We start from the raw sequence: 21,959 nt of genomic DNA on the forward strand, positions 1-21,959 counted from the left end.
CATTTAGTTGGCAGGGTTGTAAATTAAATGAGGACCGACATATCCACTTTTTTAATGAAATTAGAAAAAATGAAATGAGTGGCTTGTCAAGTGCGGGACTTTAAAGTGTAGATGTCATAGTACTACTCGAGTCAAATGCACTTGGCGTTTCACAACTGTCAGCAAACGAAATTGACATTTGAGTCATTGCACATTTCTGTGGATTTGCGGTGTTTTGGTTTTGTCTGCACAAGAGTTGGTTGGTATTTTGATTATTTCGACTGCAAGATGATTGAGATTACATGCAATGATCGTTTGGGAAAAAAGGTAAGTTCTTATCTGAATATTTTGTGAAGAGAAAAGTGGGGACAGGGTTTTTTTTCAGGTGCGAGTGAAGTGCAACCCGGATGACACCATTGGAGACCTTAAAAAGTTGATTGCAGCTCAAACTGGAACCAAAAGTGAGAAGATTGTGCTGAAGAAGTGGTACACAATTTACAAGGATCCGATCAGGCTGTGCGATTGTAAGTTTATATATAAAAACAGTATTTATCGAGAACTTTCCATTGTGGAGTTTCACGCTAAATCAAAATTTGAATATCAACAAAACCAAATGAAATAGGAAAAATGGTGTAGTAGCTTTCTAGGAAATAGAATAAAAACTAGAAATAATTTTACCAGCAGTCGGAGGCATAGTCTCTCAACCATATCTATATAGGTGCTATCGCTGTTGTTCCGCTCAAACCTGCTTCGGCAACCTGCAAGTCTTTCCGAGAAGCTAATATCCTCTATTCTCTATGGCGACCCATTTGTCGGCCACTCTGGAGTAATGGATTCATGGGATAACATGGCATAGTCGGCAAAGGAGATGTTAACGAACCAAACTTTTGGCGGGGAAAAATCTCGACTTGATATTGGGGCTGAAGTATTTGTAATTCTGGATTTTAGAAGAAACAGGTGGATCTATCACTTAATGCCTCGGGTAAGGTAGAGTTCAATGTTATCATCAGCAGTCGCAAAACTATTAACAATTCACCGATCGGAAGCCTATTAACCGGCCCTATGTCGCCGCCGCTTATCAATCAGTAGGATATTAATCGGCTTTTTATCACTGGCGCTACTGCATCGTCTATTAATCGGTTGTCATGGCGATAAACAATTTATTATTTGAGGAATAATTTTTAGTATTGAAGTATGTTAAAAAAAAAAATTACTTTCCACGATGAATGAACAAATGGGATTGTAGGATTTTATTTAACCGAATTTTCAGATTGTCCTTAAGTGACATTGGTGATGAAAGTGATGGCAGCTTCTTTATTCCCCCTGAAAGAAAAAATGGCGAAACAGTATCGGCGGCACGGAGATTCTGCTGCTGAGCGCCGATCGGTAGTGCTAAGATAGACATGCTGATCGACACCTTCAGTGCTTTGCCGATTAATACAAAAAGGAAGAGTATGGTGACCGGGCAAACTCAGAATCTCGATGAGATGTCATCAAGATAGTCAAGTTATTTAAGGAAAGATATAGTTTTCCCCTGGAGCCCTGTTACCGATGGCGACACGGAAGATGAGTGCTTTTTTTTAGAATCTTAACAATTGTCCCCTTCCTTTCGGGAAAGATGTTAGATTCCCAGGATTTACGGATAAGTTCCTGACAATACTTTAGCTAATCGTGAATGAGGATCTTTTGCCATTTCGTCAGCCAGATTTTATGGTGCACTATCGGGATGTGGCTGGCTATCGGCCTTGCGCCAGTGAATAGATTAATTTCGATGCTGGCCCAAAGCTCATCAATATTGTTCTCGCACTAAAAGGTTGCAAGATCGCGGTGCGCGTCACGTGGACGAGCAAGGTTATCAAAGCTCTTTTGGTGCGTCACATTGTACTCTTGGGGTTCTCCTCATTCTGGACTGGGATCTCACAATCAATGTTTTGTTTAATACCGCAAGACATGAGGGTGTACTTTGCGGATGCAGTAAGCATTAATCCGACACGGTCCCGGTTTGCTAGGATACGATAGCAGAGTGCCGTAAGCGAAATATTAGGATCAGAATTTAGTTGATCATCTATGGTGGTAAAGGTAGGAGGGATGATGGGCGTCGAATTGTTTTTGAAAATCATCTGAAGACGTTGAGATCAGCCAGATATACAGGGTGCGGACCGGACAAATTATATTTTTTTTCAAACATATTTTTTAATAAAAAAGTGAGAAGCTTTTTATTTTTTCTTTCAATCTCATTGTTTGTAAGGCTGTATAGAATACATTTACTCAATATATGCCCCGCCAGCTTCCCTGATCGATCCGATCTCGGTTTGAAGCATGTGCAGGCGCGGATCCACATGTTGTGGTCTATATAAGCGAATGCCCTTTCAGTAGTGTTGAGACGTTTGAATGGCTAGATTTGTTGGTAACCCTTTCAACTACGCTTCATACATAAAAGTTCAGTTCGGATTTCCAGACGTTGCAGGATCCATCCATGGCTTGACTACTTTCTGCAGACCATACACTTATTTTGTGGGATTTTTCCTTTTACTAGAGAAATGTGTTGACTTCATATAATCCTCACTAAATCTGACAGTATGTTAACAATCCACGAAAATTTCGTTTTTGCAACAGTCATTGACTTTGCGCAATAAAAAATTTCTCATTAAAGAAAAACATGAGCCAGCAATGTTCAACTCGCTTTGCGCTCTCGACTTCGGAAAGTATCTGTCTCACTTTAATTCTGTAAGACACTTCCTCGGTGATTTGAAGCATAGTTTTTACGCTCATACAAGTAAGCAACAACAATTTTCGGATCAATTGCCCTGGATCCTCAAAAAACAATTTCTGAGAACCTTGAATGAAAGTGAGCGTTCTAGCATTTCGCTCCTGTGGTCATCGCGTATTTTTCCCGCTGGTGTTGTAAAACCTACGTTTGAACTTCTCCGATTCTTTGAACTTCGCATCATACACGGTTGATCTTTTAACTAAAATAGTCCATTTCTTTGCAAACCACAATTTTTAGGTACACCGGAACATAGACTAGGTTTTTACAATCTATACTCGATAGATGTAATAATTAGAATTTATTAATTTTAATGAATCAGTAAGAGCAAACGAGTATTTACACGTTAGAGGCAGAAGACGAACATCTCGCTTCAAGTGTTTCTTTCTGCCCCTAACTCATGGCACACTTTCCTCGCTAGTCTTCCACTCCCATGGCGAGCTCTACAAAGTGAATAGTTCCGCGCCATCTATTTGTTCGCATTCACAACATTCGAAATAAATTTCGAATGCTGCGAATCCTGCCCCGCCACATCACTCCGCCCCCAGATGACACCTAGGGGTTTCGGCGACTGATCCCGCAACTTCGTTCACCGTCAATCTACAAAGCGGACACGACGCTGCTTCGGGGCGGACACGGGTTTCAGCCTGGACAGAGAGACCGCCTTTTTGTGTCCACCGATCTCGAGCTGGAAGAAATGTTCTCCCCGCTGGAGAACGCGGTACGGGCCCTCATATGGAGGCTGTAACGGCTTCCGGACGGCATCCGTCCTGACCGAACGTGCGTGCACGTGTCCAGTTCCTTGGGCGAACAGGCAGGTGTGGACGAGTGTCGGGTGGGTTGTGTGGCTTTTATGCGTCGGAGATTGTCCTTCAGCAGACGCACCAACCCCGACTCTGTGAAACCCGATCTCTTGTCGAAGACCGGATCGCTTAGGAGTCTTTCACGGGGAGGAATGATGCACTTCCAATTTGAAGAACTGCAACTACTTTGAAGGAAAGTTTATTACGCTCTCTCCCTTGGTAGTGGGAGAACGCGGTGATTGATGCTCTGCCATCTAAGTCTTCTTAGCCTTCTTTGGACTTAATAGGACAGCCTCCGCCCGGTTGCGCAAGGGTATAATTGTACAACAGCTTTTTTCTATTCAATGGTAGAGAGGAGCCTAATGGTCAAAAACGAATATTATACCTGGTAACTGTGACACGCCACACACTGACTGTCACTTGAAACGCCGAAATTTCAGCTGCAGAAAGTAATCAAACCAATCAATAAACGAGTCTTTGCGATCCAGTGTGACAGCAAAGGCTCTGGTGCATCTATGAACGTCTTAAACCCCAAATTTCTGATGAACCTAAAGTGAAAGCTACTTTTCGAAATTACCATCTATTTGTTCGCATTCGCAACATTCGAAATAAATTTCGAATGCTGCGAATCCTGCCGCGCCACAATCTCACGTACTTGAAGAATTGATTGAGTTAGCGACGAGCGCCCAGCGCAAACGCCTTCGATTATCGTGGCTCTTCGGTTACATTCTGACCTTAGTTTCAATACTGCGACTGGTTCGACGTTAGAATGGCCTAGTACATGCGCCAAACTATTTAAACATGAAAAGCGACGTCCACCATTGATATAGTAGGTATAGTAAAGTTCAAAATTAAATTTTGTCTTGATTTTGATGATTTATATATTGGTAAAACGCGGTGTTGGCGTGTCCCTTAGTACAACATGCACATGCCTCTTTGAAAATAAAGCGGCCCATAAAAGTCAGAGTAAAGTTCCATTTTTAGAGAAGCACCTGCATATCAATCACGACTAGGCCAATAGTGCAGTCATTAAAGCTTTCAACCTTTCAACCTTCTTTCAATTAAGACCGATTGACATGAAATTTAGAGTGGGGGGTGGAGGGGTAGAGCATAAGAAACAAAAATTGTATAGCGCCGATGTGCGCCTCCCCCGGAGGGTGTGACACCTTGTTTTCAGTAATCATGGAAATGATATTTCTCTAGAGCATTCTAATAAAAATTACAATAACAGTTTTTGAAAAATAACTTTACATTTGCATTCTTCCTAATACATCCTATAGCTTTCGTGATCTGGAAATCAATTTATATACAAATATGATAAAGATTTACAGTAATTTATTTTTAAGCTGACACAATTTAGATTCAAAGCACTCGCCTCGTGACCTCATTGGGTGTTTAAGTTGCACTCCGCATTTTTTTCCACTTTGGTCAAATTCAAACAAATATAATTATTAAAAGAGCGTTTCAAAAAAGTTGTTTTAATGGATGTCGATAGAATAGATGAATATATATGAATATAACTGGTGGAAAACAAATAATTGTAACCACGGTCGTAAGCGTCAAGCGGAACGCGATTCAAATGCTACCCTGATAGTGATTGTATAAGTTTTAATGAAACTGCAAATGGCTGAGATAATTTTAAAAACAACAAACTAGCTCGACTGGTAGCTGAAAAGGATAAGCCTCTCATGCTCATATCGGAGTTGGTCACGACCACAATGGCCCTTTCCATTCTATAGGGTTCAAGTTGAGTAAAGCGTGAATTCAGGGAGGTCTGTATCCTATTCTTGAAGGTCGTAGCCGGGAAATTCGTTCTTATCTAATGCCTTTATAACATTTATTGGCAACACTAAACCACTTTCTTTACACAATAACTCCACGTGTAATCGTCATTCGCAACTACACCCACCGCCGTTGGTATGCGAAATCCAAGCATACAATTATACATGATGTCTCAGAACAGGCGTTTCAATAAGGAACCTTAAGAATTCCTGCCGTTACAATTTACTCATCCGTCTCATTTCAAAGAAGCATCTCCGAGAGGTAACCTAGCTAAATTGGACAAGTTGTATATAAGAGATAACTAGTGCGGACAGTCGGGCATTTAGAGTGATCAAAGGTAGTTTAGAAATATAAGCCTCATAAACGTTCACGCCCCTACAGAGGAGACTGCAGAGTCGGAGAAGGATACCTTCTACGAGGCAGTAGAAAGAACCCTCGAAGCCTGTCCCGGATATGATATCAAAATTATACTTGGGGATTTTAACAGCCAAGTAGGGAAGGAGCCCGTATTCAGGCGATACGTTGGCTCCCATAGCTTACACGAAAAAACAAATGATAACGGACTGCGGACTATTCAATTAGCAGGGTCACACGAAATGGTTGTTGGAAGTACCTGGTTTGCGCGGAAAGCGGTCCACAAACATACGTGGGCCTCTCCAGACGGGACCACTTTCAACCAAATTGACCACGTGTTGATCGAACGCCGCCACCTCTCAGCCTTGATGAATGTCAGAACATATAGGGGGGTCAATATAGACTCGGATCACTATCTCGTTGGCATGGTGCTCCGAGCTCGAATAACAATACCACCTAGAATCCCCTCTGACAATCAGGTGAGAGTGAACACTGAAGCCATCCACAACACAACCCTCCGCGACACCTATAAGAGGGAAATGGATGCCGCAATAACCGCAGTCAATAGAGGACCTGGAGATGAAGCATCAACTAATGATCTTCACAACCACCTGAAGAACGTTATCATGGATACGGCCACAAATATACTTGGCCCCAGCCGCAAAAGGAGTCGGAACGGCTGGTTTGACGATGAATGTAAGCTAGCAACGGAACGGAAGAATGCCGCATACCGAGTAATGTTGCATTCTCAAAGAACGCGGGCACGCGCAGAGACTCATCACGAACTCCGTCGAGCGGAGAAGCGACTTCACAGACGGAAAAAGGAAGCCTGGGAGAACCAACAAGTCTGTGAACTAGAAAAGTACAGGGAGCAACCGCACCAGGCGCGGAAGTTTTACCAACAAGTCAGCAGGATGAAGCCTTATACACCTCGATGCTCATCCTGCCGAGACAAAGAGGGAAATCTGATTTCCGACAGAATGGGCATATTAGAGCGATGGGTTGAGTACTTTGATGAGCTACTGAACAACCAGAACATCGGCGAGTTGGAGGTCCCGCCAACTGAAGACGACGGACAAATACTGCCACCACCAAGTTTAGGAGAAACAGTCCGTGCAATTCATCGGCTAAAAAATCATAAGTCGCCAGGAGCCGATGGAATTACAGCCGAATTGGTTAAATATGGAGGCGACCAGTTACACCAAGTGGTTCATCAACTTGTGCTCAAGGTATGGGACAGCGAATCAATGCCTGACGATTGGCAGCGAGGCATAATCTGTCTCATACATAAAAAGGGAGATATCACACAGTGCAGCAATTATAGAGGTATCACGTTGCTGAGTACCATCTATAAGATATTCTCCACTATCTTGCTAGGCCGGATAGCCCCATACGCCCAGAACATCATTGGCCCATACCAAAGAGGCTTCACTCCAGGCAAATCAGCAACAGATCAGATTTTCTCTCTGCGGCAGGCGATGGAAAAACTGTTGGAATATGGACAACAGTTGCACCATCTGTTCATCGACTTTAAAGCCGCCTATGATAGCATAGCCAGGGTAAAACTGTACACGGCCATGAGGGAATTCGGTATCCCGACGAAATTAATAAGACTGACTAGGCTGACCCTGACCAATGTGCGAGGCCAGATAAAAGCAGCAGGATCACTCTCAAGACCATTCGACATCAACAACGGTCTACGACAAGGGGATGCGCTATCATGCGCCCTCTTTAACCTGGCCCTCGAGAAGGTGATCCGTGATGCTGAGGTGAATGCAAGAGGTACGATCCTCTTCAAGTCCACCCAACTACTGGCCTATGCTGACGATATCGACATCATGGGAAGAACCACCCGAGACGTTCAAACTGCCTTCATCCAGATCGAGCAGGCGGCGCGAGATCTTGGGCTGCACATCAATGAAGGCAAGACAAAATACATGGTGGCAACGTCAGCACCGAAGACGAATCAACCAACAACATCAAACCGCACTGGTCAAACACAAGCACGAACAAGAATAAGGATAGGGGAATACAACTTTGAGACCGTTGACAATTTCTCCTATCTAGGGTCGAAAATCACAACCGATAACAACTACGATGATGAAATCCGCGCACGGTTGTTGTCAGCCAACAGAGCCTACTTCAGCTTACAAAGACTGTTCTGCTCGAAACGTCTCACCATAGGGTCAAAGCTCTTACTGTACAAGACTATGATCTTGCCAGTCCTCATGTATTCCTCGGAAACTTGGGTTCTTAGCAAGAAAAATTGCGAACTCTTGGCCGCGTTCGAGAGAAGAATCCTCCGAAGAATTTTTGGCCCCCTACATGAGGATGGACGATTCCGTAGCCTACACAATGACGAAATCTATGAGCGATACCATGACCGTCCGGTTGTGGATAAAATCCGGCTCAATAGGTTACGGTGGGCGGGTCACTTAATCCGTATGGATGAGGATGATCCCACCCGGAAAGTCTATAAGGGCAATATCTATGGTAGGAAAAGAAGACGAGGCAGACCCTGCCTAAGATGGAGCGATGGCGTGGGCCAGGACGCCAGACAGCTTTTAGGGATATCGAATTGGTGGACCTCGGCGCAAAACCGGGATGTCTGGAGTTCCTTATTAAGGCAGGCCTAGACCGGATACCGGTTGTTGCGCCGTTGATGATGATGAAAGGTAGGTAGGTATCAGTGGCGGCTCGGAGAAGCAATTAGTGCTGTGGTGCGCTGTTTTGATGCCACAAACTCCTAGGATAACGACTGCTATGGTAAAAGAAAGGGGCCAGAGTCCTGCCGGCTCGGATCTTCAGAACATTAGCATTCATGAAGGAGGGCAACTCTCTCCCGTCCTAAAGCTAGAGATCTCTCAGACGTCTTCAAAGAATGGTTTACTTAGTATCCGCAGCCTAGTTCTAGCTAGAGTTGGGCAATCGCAAAGAAAGTGGCTGATGGTTTCTTCCTCTTCTCAGCAGCTGCGGCAATGCGAATTGCACGGTATGTCAATTCTGGCGTCATGGTTCCCTATAGGTCAGTGCCCTGTGCAGACCGCCGTAATCTTGTATGCATTTGCACGCGTCTAACACAAGAGCAGTCTCCATAGGGTTTTGTTATAGGCGGGCCAAATTCTCCTTGATTTGGTGAGCCTTCCCCATCTGAGTTCCGCGGCTGTTAAGTTGTGCGAGTAGATTCCATCCTTGACAGTCGCCAGCAGGACACAGACTGTGTCCACCGAAGGACTACCAAGAGTAAAGCCCCACCTGGACAATTCGTCAGCCCGTTCATTCCCCTCTATGCTATTATGAGCTGGGAATCCATAGGATGGTGAATTGATCGTGCCGCCCAGACTGTTCAGTGAGTTTTTGCGGTACCTCACCAGCCTGGAGGACATCGTCTTTGAGTACAAATCCTATGACTACGTTAAGATTGCGGCTCAGATCATGCTCCAGCCATCATTCCAGTAGAGCCAGTACTTCTGCTTGGAATACACTGACGAATCCTGGGAGTCCCTACAACTCGAATATACTGTAGGTATCCGATAAAACTTCCATACCGAATCCACAGACTATCTTTGATTCGTCGGTGAAGAATATTGTGTCGTAGCCTTGCAACACTCTCTTCCACTCTACTCTGGTTGGAAAGCCCACAGCAAAGTTTCTCGTGAAGTTCGACTTGTGTGCGGCGTAGTCCGTGGGGAATGCCCAGAGTTCTCGAGGTGCTTCGTCTAGGACGTTACTATAGTTACCATCTAGCATCCGGATTCACATAGTCTGCCAGCACTGCATGCTACAACGGATTTGATGTGGAGGTCTAGGGGTAGGTGTAGAAGGGAGGGATCAAAGCAAGCGTAGTGCGAAAGATCTGGAAATATTCCAGTATGAATTGTATCGTATTCCTATATGTATATGTGTGTAACTATGAAGATTCGAATTCATGATCATATCTTCTATATTTCGAATTATTTTGACTCCACGTTGAAGATCGTTGGGAATTTTTTTCCTATTTACAGATTACATTTGGAAAAATTATTTTTCATTGAATTGAATATTTCCGGATGTGTGCTTTCTGTTCACAAACAATTTTTCAGACTTTGAAATATTGCTATGTTTAAATGTGTATACTTTTTTGTCTAGACCCGCAATGTCCTTTAATTTTCTTCTTTCTTCTATTTCTGGGATATTAAGTCCGATTTCGCCATACATATGTACAATATGATCAGATCAACCAACTCTCCTACTTTCCATAACTTCAAGCAAGATTAAAAGAACGAATTGTATTCACTGTCATCCTCAAGGCTTTTTTTAAAGTTAAGCGAAAGGCGTCTATATCGATTTCCTCTTCCTTTAAGGGGGCCTGCTTTAGAAGGTCTTAAAAAGGAAAAAATGAATTTAGTTAAGCAAAATTTTTTGTGTGTTTTAACATGTATTTGAAAGGTTCAACAAAATATGTTTTTTGTTAAAATATCTCATTGGCGGCGCGATGGTTGAAGGGGTAGCGCGTCAGCCGTTGTTTTGGGTTTGAATCCCACGACTTGGTAAAAATATCGAAAAGTTTGTTTGCATGCATCCTTACTATCGCTTTCTGAACTCTGATCGGCAAAAATGTTGCATTGTTAGCTAATTTTCAGATCCAATAATTGCTCAAAATCGTTGAATATCCTTCATTGAACATTCCTGCAGCTATATTAGCACCGATTTCAATTATTTTTCTACTTGAGTACATATGTTTTGGAGTTATGCGCCATAATGTCGAGTTGAGCGACTCATTTGCATTTTGACCAGGTAGTCACCTTGTTAAAAGTTCATCACTGGGGAGGTCAACATATATTGTGCGGATGCGTTTCCCAACTTCTTCATCGATTAATCGAGCAGATTTCAACGCATTAGAGAATAGGCTTGACGCCATTCGAACTACTATTGGCTCCAGCTGGACAATTTTCACGTTGAGGAGATTCATCTGTGGAGCAGTAATGATCCAATGTTGCCATTATCACCTTTTTAAGGTTTTGTGTGAAACGAAACCTTGTTAGAATGCTCTAACACACTTAAAGGCCCTGATCCAATATGGATTGTTGCGCCAACGATTATTATTATATTTTGGAAACCCCCCTTAAGTTGATCCTAGAAGTACAAACTAACATAATTCTTCAAAGTTTGAACGCAATCTAGTTTTTCTTAACGAAGTTATTGACAGTCAAAGTATTCGCATTACAAATTTACATGGAATAAAATTTATTGTACCCTAGGACGAGTATGACGTGCATGTCTTCATCATGTGTATAAAGTGAACTTATATGAACGGCAGGGTTTATAGAGACACTTTCGCTTTTCTTTTTTAGCTTTTTTTAGTTATTTGAATATTAATATCAATTACTGGAGACAAACGGGTGTGTGTAATAGAGCCAAATGGCGAAGCCGATTACGACGAGCCGACCCCGCTTGTGAACGGACCAAACGCTGAAGAAAAAGAAGAAGACGGGTGTGTATATGTATATACTAATGAAATGTGTATATATGTATGCTTTCGTGCACACTGTAAAAGGGTAATGCGTGAAGATGTGTTAAATGAATTTTAAGCACAATATTTATGTCTTTATTAAGTTCATATATGCATATTTTGTTTGGCGACATATGACGGATCCAGATGGAGTAGGCGGCGCAAGATCTTGAGCTGCACATCAATGAAGGCAAGACAAAATATATGGTGGCAACGTCGGCACCGAAAACCAACCAATCAACAACGTCGAACCACACTGGTCAAACGGGAAGAATAAGGATAGGAGAATACAACTTTGAGACTGTTGATAATTTCTCCTATCTAGGGTCAAAAATCACAACCGATAACAGGTACGATGATGAAATCTGCGCACGGTTGTTGTCAGCCAACAGAGCTAATTTCAGCTTACAAAAACTGTTCCGCTCGAAACGTCTCACCATAGGGTCAAATCTCTTCCTGTACAAGAAAATGATCTTGGCAGTCGTCATGTATTCCTCGGAGACTTGAGTTCTTAGCAAGAAGAATTCGAGAGAAGAATCCTCCGAGGAATTTTTGGCCCCCTACATGAGAATGAACGATTCCGTAGCCTACATAACGACGAAATTTATGAGCGATACCATGACCGTCGGGTTGTGGATAAAATCCGGCTCAATAGGTTACGGTGGGCGGGTCACTTAATCCGTATGGATGAGGATGATCCCACCCGGAAAGTCTATAAGGGCAATATCTATGGTAGAAAAAGAAGACGAGGCAGATCCTGCCTAAGATGGAGCAATGGCGTAGGTCAGGACGCCAGAGAGCTTTTAGGGATATCGAATTGGTGGACCTCGGCACGAAACCGGGATGTCTGGAGTTCCTTATTAAGGCAGGCCTAGATCAGATACCGGTTGTTGCGTCGTTGATGATGATGATATATGACCGAATATTTTGCATTCTTAGCTATGTACGAATGGAAAACATAAGATGAACATAAGGCCTTTATACTAGAAGCGCCAAGCTTCTGGCATTTCCACTTATTTATTTCTTGCACAGGACAGTTTTATGACAGGACACAACTGTAGCACGAACTTTACTCACTGTGTTGAACATCCGTTATGTTTTCAAGTAAAGAATTCCGGGATCTTCAATGGTTCAAAAACAAAACAGGGTTCTGGAGCAGTTCACCTTTCAAATAGGAAGGAGAAAGGGGCTTTCCCCTTGGGGCAACATGCAACGGTCTTTCAGGCTGAAGTGTATGCGATCACATAAATTATAAGGCATTATATTCCAATATATGTACAAGTTGTTTTGGGCCCAGTAGTGTAATATTACAGATTCACATAAAAATTATTCAAAGCGCATTGAAGTAATCTTGTTGAGAATGAGAATCTTTTGTAATTAATAATTTTTACTTTTTTCATTGCAGATGAAATTCATGATGGAATGAACCTGGAACTCTATTATCAATAATCACAAACTACTCTTTTTATATGCAAAAACGGGATACTTCTCAGCTTGGATAGTTTAAGTCGTTAATAATAAATAATGTGCTAATTTTATTTTTTTGGTAAAAATATAGTAAATAAAGAAAAACAATCTCGATTTTTACATTTTGCTACCTACAGGAAATTTTATCGGGTACAAACCTACTTACCAACTTCACACATTATTTCTATTTATCAACAAAGAAAAAATCTTGGGAACAATTAACCATTCTTAGGCATCGTTTAATAGCCTCAATTACAAGTCATGCAATTAATTGATAAATCCCTTATACACGCGCACCCCCAGTTCTTCATGTGAAATATGAAATGCAAAGTTTTTTCCTGAAACTCCTTTAAATGCTGCGATGAATAAAACGTTAATGAAAGCGCGTGCATAACGTACAGGTGAAAGTTTAACACGAATACATTCAATTGTGGAAGCACGCTACAACGATTATTTGTGCTTTGTGAATAAATAAAGTTGGGATGAGGGATTGTGATTTACCTCATTCCTTAACTTGCTCCTTTCGGGAATGTAGATTGCGTTTCTTTTGATTGTTTTGGGCTTCAACTCAAACTGCTTGACGTGTTCATAAAATAAATTGATATTCGTCTAACTCATTCCGAATGGGCATAATTAGAGTTTTCTATTTTTGATGCGCGTATAGAAATAGAGTTTGAAGGGATTTTCGTAGTGAACGGAAGCCAATTATAATTTTAGTTTATAGATTTCATGTTAATTATAAAATCAAGGAGAAATTCCAGTTGACTTTTTCGAAAAAGGTACCAGGGAATAAAGCCACATCTACTGGCCCAAGCCTTTTCATTTGTAGGTTGTTGGGGTTGAGGTTGTTGTTGAGGAACCGATTTTTTGTATCCAGATATAGTGGAGAATATTTGGGCAGTGATTTTTCAATATTGCGAGTTATTCGGAAGTTACAGTACTTTTTCTAATAAGTTATTTATTTATTTTTTCTTTAATAGACAAATTCGGTACAAAAAAAGGAGCTAGCTGATTTGTATTCTGCTAATATCAATACGAGCTTAATTGCTCCAACCAAAAGAATCAAATACAAGTACACGAACAAATTCAAGTAATTCAGGTAATGTAATACATAATATGTACACAGTTAATTATGGGAAAGATTATCATAAAAAGAATGATAGTCTCGTGGTACAGTTGTCTTCAAATCCTGCAAATCAGAACTTTTTCGAAGTGGTTGGCAATCTTTTATTGTGTTATGGTTCTAATAAGTAAAATCCTTTTGCATTGATGATAGATTTCCTATGTAGAAAAAAATTTTGCAAATAGTGGCGAACAACGTGTAAAATAAAAATAAAAAAATTTGAGATCATCTTTTGCACGGCCAGGTCGCATCGTCTTTACAAATTCTACTTCCTTGAAAAACTTTTAAAAAAAGTATGTTTGAAGTAAGGAAAATGGTATGGTTGGATCTATCATGCGTATTTACAAATATGGAGTCTGCTTCCATTTGAGAATGTCCATCTTCTAAATATTTTTGCTCAATTATAATATTTTGAGTCATGGAAAGACTTAGCAATTAATTCGCCAAGGTAACGTTCCTATTCTGAGCTGTACAATCATCACTATAGATTCCGATTCGATGGTAAGCGACCAAAAGGCCAGCCGAAGCAACGGTGGCTTGATATGCTGGATGGGGATTTGAAAGCCGCGCGATTGCATATAGATCAAGCATTTGATAGAACCAAATGGCGAAACCGAAAACGAAGAGCCGACCTCGCTGTGAAAGGACAAAGGCTACAGAAAAACAAGAAAAAGTTGACCAAAGTGTTAGCACATTCAATATAGGTCGCAGATCAACGCAGAAAACAATATTGTTCTCTGACTTGTCTTTGGCTTTCTCTGGACGAGTTTCCTCTTTCTTTTAGATACGAGCTTATAAATTGTCTACTATATATCCAAGCTAATGAGAACGATAAAGATTATATTTATCCTTTTTTGGTCGAAATAATGCGAGGTTTTCGTTATTCATGGTATTATCGAAAGTAGCTGTTGGTAGCGGGGACAAATTTCTCGATGAGCACCAATCAGAAACGTAAAGTCTTTATAGAGCAATCTTAGATTCACATTCAGGATGAATGGAACTACCTTTAAGGTAGTCTGGGGACTATAGTTTGAAGGGGTTTTCAGAAAAGAATGTAAGAAGCCTAGTAAATACCTTTTTATTTCCTGAAAATTACTTTGACGTTTTTTTATTCCCGGAAATCAACAGAATTTTCCGTTTCTGTGTTAATCGCAAAATTTTGTTTTGCAGCTAACTTCCAACTTAGCATAGATGATTTTCCAATGTTGAAGGTGTTCAGGAACATAGTTTTACATACCCGGAGCATAACATCACTTACTTTGAGGTGATAGTATAAGGAACATTCCTTTCTAGACTTAGTGGCATCCAGTCTACCACATGTCGTTTTATAGGCAGGACAGTAACTGGACTGTCAAAATAAACTCGTTTTTCGGCCAGTTTCTTGACTTTATTCTTCTTTTTCCCTAAAAATCTTTTGTCATTGCCCTGCCTCCTTCTTTCTTTTAAAATATCACCTTTCATTTTTCACGATTTGCAACATTTATTTAGCTGACCTAACCCCTTCTGTCAACGGATTATATAACATCACTTTTGTTTCTTTGGTTAATTGCTTATATTTTTCACGATCTCAATTAAAGCAGAGACGTTTTCGCATACTTCCTCTTTGTCTGAATTAGAATGATGGAAACAGGGCACCAATTGCACCTTTACAGCGTCAGTCATTTGGTTAACCGTAATAGTTAATTCAATTCAGTTCAATAACAGTAGGCGCCTGTCCGGAGCTTAGTGGTAGAATGAATCAATTTCAGGGTTATTTCCGAATGTAGTACTATTGCGTTTATCCACATCTTAGCCGGAAGGTTAAGATTATTTGCTATCTTACTTTGGTTAGACCGGTGCTCATCTGGTTTAATTTGAGTGCTAGCCAAATGGAGAAAATAAGGATCTTTGAAAGGAAATGTCTGCGTGCTTGCACGGGGCTTAATAGGACTGCTTCGTCAAACTATGAGCACTATATAACTAATGAAGTGATGTATGCAGCTGCTGCTGTGCCAAGAATTGACACAGTTATCGTCAGATTGATTCGGAATCATATAGTACGATCTGCTTCGCATGGTGAGAACCCTTGGGATTCGCAGCCGTTCTACCCAAATGATGGGTATTTCGAGAAAACTCTCACGACAGGCTTCATTCCTCTCGAAACGTTCGTGTATCTTGACAGGAATGGTTTAATTCTTGATTCTGCCGGTGATCCGGTTATGTATCATATACATAGACGGGCCACGGACAAAAGGATAGAATACCCCCCGAATTTGACAGTGGGGGCTCCGGGATTCGACTGGAGATACTCCAGAGCGAGAGCAATTGACATTAAGCGGGATGAAAAAGAGAAATCTTGGTACTGGTGGCTGCGGATGCCGGTTAGCGGTGGCCGTGCTCAGTTCTGCCATTTGTTTCTTGGTGGGACTTTGTATATATGTACATATTGAACGGGTGCTGATTTTGTCTTCAGTTGTAACTTATAAATACATACGTTATTATTTTTTGTTTTTTTTGTATGGATGTTATTGTAAAAAAAAAGAAAAAATGTATAATATAAAATATATAATTATGATAGTTTTAAGAACAATAATTTAAGTTAAAAGTATCTTTTGAAGCGATCAAATATTTATTATTACTTTTATATTTCTTTATTTGCCACTAAGGCCAAGCGAATTGTGTCGGGTTTTTGACCATTTCCCGACAACTTATTGTAAAATTAGATTTTCATTTCTTACTGTTTCTCTTCTCTGTCTGTAAATCGTTATTCAAAAATTTTGAGAGCCCACACTGGCCATTAGATTTAAGTTATTTTTTTTATTTTAAAAGATTGTTTTTTATTGTTCATTTTTCCAATCTATATACTATTGTTACCTTTCTTAAAAATAAAAATGATTTTAAAAACAAAAAACAAAACTATTGCGCTTACAAAAGTTAGTAGCTCGCTTGTCGGCTTCCTTGAAACTAGCTTTACCATTTTATGAGCTCGAGAAGACTTGTTCATCTAGGAGTTAGGTGACCTTCATTAACTCAAACGCTTTCAAAGTCAATCTGAAAAACAACATCTAAACGAAACAAAAAGTTCACCTTTGAGTGTGATTAAAGAAAAATTTTTTTTTTAATGAGAACAATTATGTGTAAATTTTACCACTCACGGATAATAAACTCGCAATGATAGTATGAAAATCTAAATAAAATCGCATTGCACATGAATTATTGTGTCTGTGGAGTTAGCTGAATTTTGTGAGGCCGTTTAAAGGTTAAGAACTCTGAGTGTACTAGGGGCAGTATGCAGGTAATTTGGGATTTTCTTGTAAAAAACTAAGAACTCATTCTTGGTTACTTAGGAAGAACTTAAGATACATATGTCTTTCCGAGTTTCTAAGTTTCAATGGAAGACGGGGGAAAATCCGAGAGGCAGTCTTGGCATCAGTATACACCCGGATCCCCCCGGGATTAGTCGTTAGACTGGCGAGAGTAAGGCGCTACCGCTTCCTCTCGGCTCCGATGCCAACGCTCACCGTGAGGTCTGGAGAAGCGGCGACATTAACCGAAGAAGTGAGTACTTTCTGGAATTCACCCTCAGTAATAAGTTAGAATTAGACCAATTACACCAAGCGGTTCATCAACTGATGTTCGAGGCAATGCCTGACGACTGGCAGCGAGGCATTATCTGCCCCATACATAAAAAGGGAAATATCACGCAGTGCAGCAATTATAGAGGTATCACGTTTTTGAGTATTATCTATAAGATATTCTCAGCTATCTTGCTTTCTCTATGCAGCAAGCGATGGAAAAACTGATGGAATATGGCCATCAGTTGCACCATCTTTTCATTGACTCTAAAGCCGCCTATGACAGCATAGCCAGGGTGCAACTGTACACGGCCATGAGAGAATTCGGTATCCCGACGAAATTAATAAGACTGACTAGGCTGACCCTGACCAATGTGCGAGGCCAGATAAAAGCAACAGGATCATTCTCGAGATCATTCAACATCAACAACGGTCTTAGTCAAAGGGATGCCCTATCACGCGTTCTATTTACCCTGGGCCTGGAGAAAGTGATTCGCGATGCAGATGTATTTGTGGGAGGCTCCCTCGACGATTACCTACCTTGTCGTGGTGAGAGAGTTCAGTAAGGAAGATCCTTCAGGAAACGAGAGGTGACACCTGAAGCCAAGCGGTAATCGAAATCCCAAGCCAAGGTGTGACAACCGTGCCGAGCGCTGAATTGTCACAGATGTGGCCGTAAACGGTGAACTATGGGTACCAGGCGACCCCAGTTTTAACTAGCCTTGTCTCGGCAAAAAGGGGCTCTGCCGAGATCGACTTACTATCCCCGATAAAATTGAGGTCATGGCAGCCAATTATAAAAAAACAAAAAAAATAAAAACATAATTAAACACAATTAAACCTCGATCGTGACGATCCAACCCCGAGTGAAGGGGCAACCATCCATGAAGAACCACCAGGTGGGAGCCAATAAAATTGGTACCCAGTCCTTAACGGACGAGCCGAGCAGGCTGCTTCTGTCAGCACTCCTGACCCCAGGCTCTAATTGGCGCCACCTGTCTTGCCCATGGGTAAGCATCTGTCCACGGACAGCAACAGCCTTCGGGCAAATCGCCTTCGGTTAAACCGCCTCCGGGCAAAACGCCTCCAGGCTAACCGTCTTCGAACAAACCGCCTCTGGGCAACGCACAACCCAAGAGTTGGGCCAAGGTTGAGGGAAAAGAAGCGTTCGGGGCACCTGCGGCTAAGAGGAAACCGAAGCGGCAGCGGTGTTCGGACGATCCTAACTCTTCGACACGAAAGGCAGTAAAGAGGGCTCGGCCGGCAATGGCTAGGCCTTCATTTGCAGCCAAGGCTATCGAAGCCGATGGATGGGTCCTGTATGATGACTCTGACCCATCCATTAAGCTTTGCTTTGAGTCGGTAGGTGTGTACCGTAAAATGTTACGGCTGAGCTTTGCCGACGAAGACACGAACGAGTGGCTCAGGTAATACTGCTCCTCCTTCAACGATGTGTGGGAGAATGCGCGACTAACCTTGAAAAGAGGTCTCTGAGCTTCCATCAATCAAAAAGTGTTTCCTCTGGTTCCCAGTAGAAGAAGGGAATGGTGCTGGGGTTCTGGAACAACTTTTTGTGCAGAACAACGTCAATATTTTCACTTGGTTGCTGCTAGGCAGCATGAGAGTTACCAGATGTTTGTCAAGGAATTTCCAAATAGACGCATGACAGTAAGATTGGCCACCTTTCCACACTCCAATGGTATCGAGTATATATGCGCCAGTAGTTGCTTCCCATTTCACCTCTAAATGAATGGGCGGATGGTAGATTCGTACACTGTGATCCGCGTAGGGCTCATTTCTCTAGTACTACTTAAGCAACCAAGTCTCTGAATCTGCGTCAGCGGCTTCCTGCTGTTGGCAAAGTCCAGTTTCGGCCACTAGACGATGCATGCATACATCGAAATGGGATTTATTATGGATGCATTCATCCATTGAATGCATTGAAGCTGTTTTGGAGAAAGTCCCTGGGTCTCACCTATCGCAAACCCGTAGCACCAGAGTCGGACGCAAACACTTCGGGCTTCATGGTTTACCGTTTCTTCATCGCTTTCTGTGCACCTCCTACTCTGTAAGCATAGATAATCCAGCTGCTGGCTACATTCTTTAACAAGGACCTGTTTCAGATTTGTGGTTGCTTCAAGAGAGTTCTCAAAAGCGTCTTCATGATGAACGTTTAGTCACGCTTAAACTCTCCTTTAGAGCCTTATGACCCCTTTTGTACTGATTTCATTCAGCGATTGAATAACACTTTAGAGCTCGGTTGAGGAGCACCCTTGCCGTTCTCCGCTGTTTCGCCAAATCCAAGTTCTAATTTGGTGTTCTACCCTTCTTTGGCGTCTTGAATGAGCAGTTCTCTTTGAAAGCTTTTCTCATGCTAGTTGTGATCCTCTGGGTTGATTTTCAATTCCAACTACTATCTCCTTGCCTTTACTTTTGGCATATTGGTTAACTCTGATGATAATTTGCCCACCGACAACCCACTGCTCTTGAATGAGGTATATACATGTGTTGCAGCTTGATCTGAAACGTAGATGAGGTGCTACATTTCCCAAATAAATTTGCAGCATTGTAAAGCGGCGATTGCACTTATCAGTCGTCGGATCAATAGCTGCAAGACATTTATATACCTCATACAAGAACCGTGGCTTGTTCGTGGGGTAGTCAGGGGTCTAAACTTCCAACATGCTGACCTATTGTATGCCAATGGAAGCGATCGACCCCGCTCCTGCATGGTAGTCTCAAAAGACTTCCAGGCTAATTTGGTTAACGACCTATGTGATGGCGACACTACATCGGCTAAGTTAACCATAAAAAGTCAACAGGGAGATCAAGATATACTATGGTGCTCTGCATATTTTCCCTATGACGCAGAAGATGTTCAATGTAAGAGGATCGAGACTACTGGAGTATCAAGTAGGAACCGATTTGCAGATCCTTAGTAATAGAAGAAATGGAAGGAATGGATGCCCTCGGTCTACATATTCGGAATATATATCGCGCATACCTAGCACACGCTTATATTCCAATTAAGTGGCGGGATGTGAAGGTGTTACTCATTCCCAAACCAGGAAAACCCACCTACACAGACGCAAAAAGCTTTCAACCGATCAGTCTAACGTGCTTTCTGCTAAAAGGACTAGAAAGACTAGTAAATCGTTTCATAAGGGATACACACATTCCTAAGTGGCCACTTCGCCATAGACAACACGCCTACCAGAAAGGCAAATTCAAGGAAGCAGCACTCCATGAACTTACGAAAAAGAATATGCCTTAGGCGCATTCATGGACATTGAATGTGCTTTCAATTATGCTTCATTCGCGGCAATTTGTGATGCGGCAAGACAGCACGGAATTGAACCGCTGCTAATCAGTTGGATCCTTCACATGTTAGAGTGGAGAAAAATCCACATATCGGTCGGCCAGAAGTCTATTGAAGCAGGATGCCTCAGGGCGCTGCCCACAGGGAGGGTTCTCTCTCCACTGTTATGACTCTTGGAGGACAAAAAAGTCTTCGCGCAAGCATTTGCGGACGACCTAGTCGTAATAATTACCGGCAAGTTTGCAGACACAGTTGCTGTGGGTTACAAACAGTGAAGCAGTGGACGGACTGACAGGCGGAATGAATTTATGGCTAAGACCTTAAAAAATGAAAAAGAACGACTAGGGGAACCTTACAGGGCGAATTTACCAGGAATGGTATAGTCCAGGGTGCTCGTGGGGGGCCAAGCGCTCGAAAGACAGTTTGCACCTCACCAAGAAGGGCTCCCGGACCTACGGAAGCTAGGGATATCTACGGACACTATCTGTAGATTCTGTGAGGAAACCTCCACACATGTTCTGGGACAGTGCCCGACACTTATGCAAAGAAGGTTGAGGCACCTGGGAGAATACTTAATACCAGATGCCAGGCTGAAACACTTAGAAGTAGGGAACATAATAAAGTTTCCGTCGGTTATAGGTTTTAACGACATATTATAGTTTATAGGTATACTATAACCAGTAAGGAGACATAATAGTCCTTTTAGAACGCAGTGCGACATGTCTTAACGATATTATTATTATTATTAGGGGAATGCCTACAACTGTACGAGGAAGCACAGAAGAAATAAATGGGCTCGTCGTAAAATAGATTTTTAGATGCGGGCAGGACACCACTCTTACTCAGCTTTCCCAATATTGCCGGGTTTCTGTCACTGCAAAAACTGAGTATTATTCGCTTGTAACCAAAGATGGATAAAGTTCAACAGCTGCGTTCTTATAATTCTCACATTTTGGTACGGAGGTCTAAGGTAAATTTTCATTTACGCAGGGCCGTGAAATAGGCGAGCGGCCCTGGACTTTTACCATCATCATTAATGGCACAGCAACCGGTGTCCGGTTTTGTACCGAGGTCCACCAGCTCTATATCCCTAGCAGTTGCTGGACTATTCTCCATATCAAACAGGCTCTTCCACGTCTTATTTTGCTATCAAAGGAACTGCTACTATACACTTTCTGGACTGGATCAATTCAGTTCCCGTTTTGAACGCCGCTAAGAACTATATATAATATTTCCTTTGATTAGAACCAAAGTCTCTGAGGAATACATGAGACTGGTAAGTGTCTTGTAAAGTAGGAGCTTTGACTGCGGGAAACATTT

General features: G+C 41.9%; 1 protein-coding gene across 1 annotated transcript; it reads left to right on the forward strand.

Moving 5' to 3' along the window:
- The first annotated feature begins 145 nt into the window (after window positions 1-145).
- Window positions 146-12,751, forward strand: LOC119657018 (ubiquitin-like protein 5). The gene is made up of 3 exons (XM_038063766.1): window positions 146-306; window positions 365-503; window positions 12,582-12,751. Exons 1-3 carry the CDS (start codon window positions 268-270, stop codon window positions 12,623-12,625), a joined length of 222 nt encoding a protein of 73 aa, XP_037919694.1. The 5' UTR covers window positions 146-267; the 3' UTR covers window positions 12,626-12,751.
- Window positions 12,752-21,959: the final 9,208 nt, after the last annotated feature.

Source organism: Hermetia illucens, chromosome 5 (genome assembly GCF_905115235.1).
Source record: "Hermetia illucens chromosome 5, iHerIll2.2.curated.20191125, whole genome shotgun sequence".
Classification (NCBI taxonomy): domain Eukaryota; kingdom Metazoa; phylum Arthropoda; class Insecta; order Diptera; family Stratiomyidae; genus Hermetia; species Hermetia illucens.

Excerpts from the sequence above, each read along its gene's own strand:
- LOC119657018 (XM_038063766.1), top strand. The coding sequence starts at position 268 with ATGATTGAGATTACATGCAATGATCGTTTGGGAAAAAAG. Across the intron at positions 307-364 it reads ATGATCGTTTGGGAAAAAAG|GTGCGAGTGAAGTGCAACCC; the intron begins GTAAGTTCTTAT and ends GTTTTTTTTCAG. Across the intron at positions 504-12,581 it reads TCCGATCAGGCTGTGCGATT|ATGAAATTCATGATGGAATG; the intron begins GTAAGTTTATAT and ends TTTTCATTGCAG.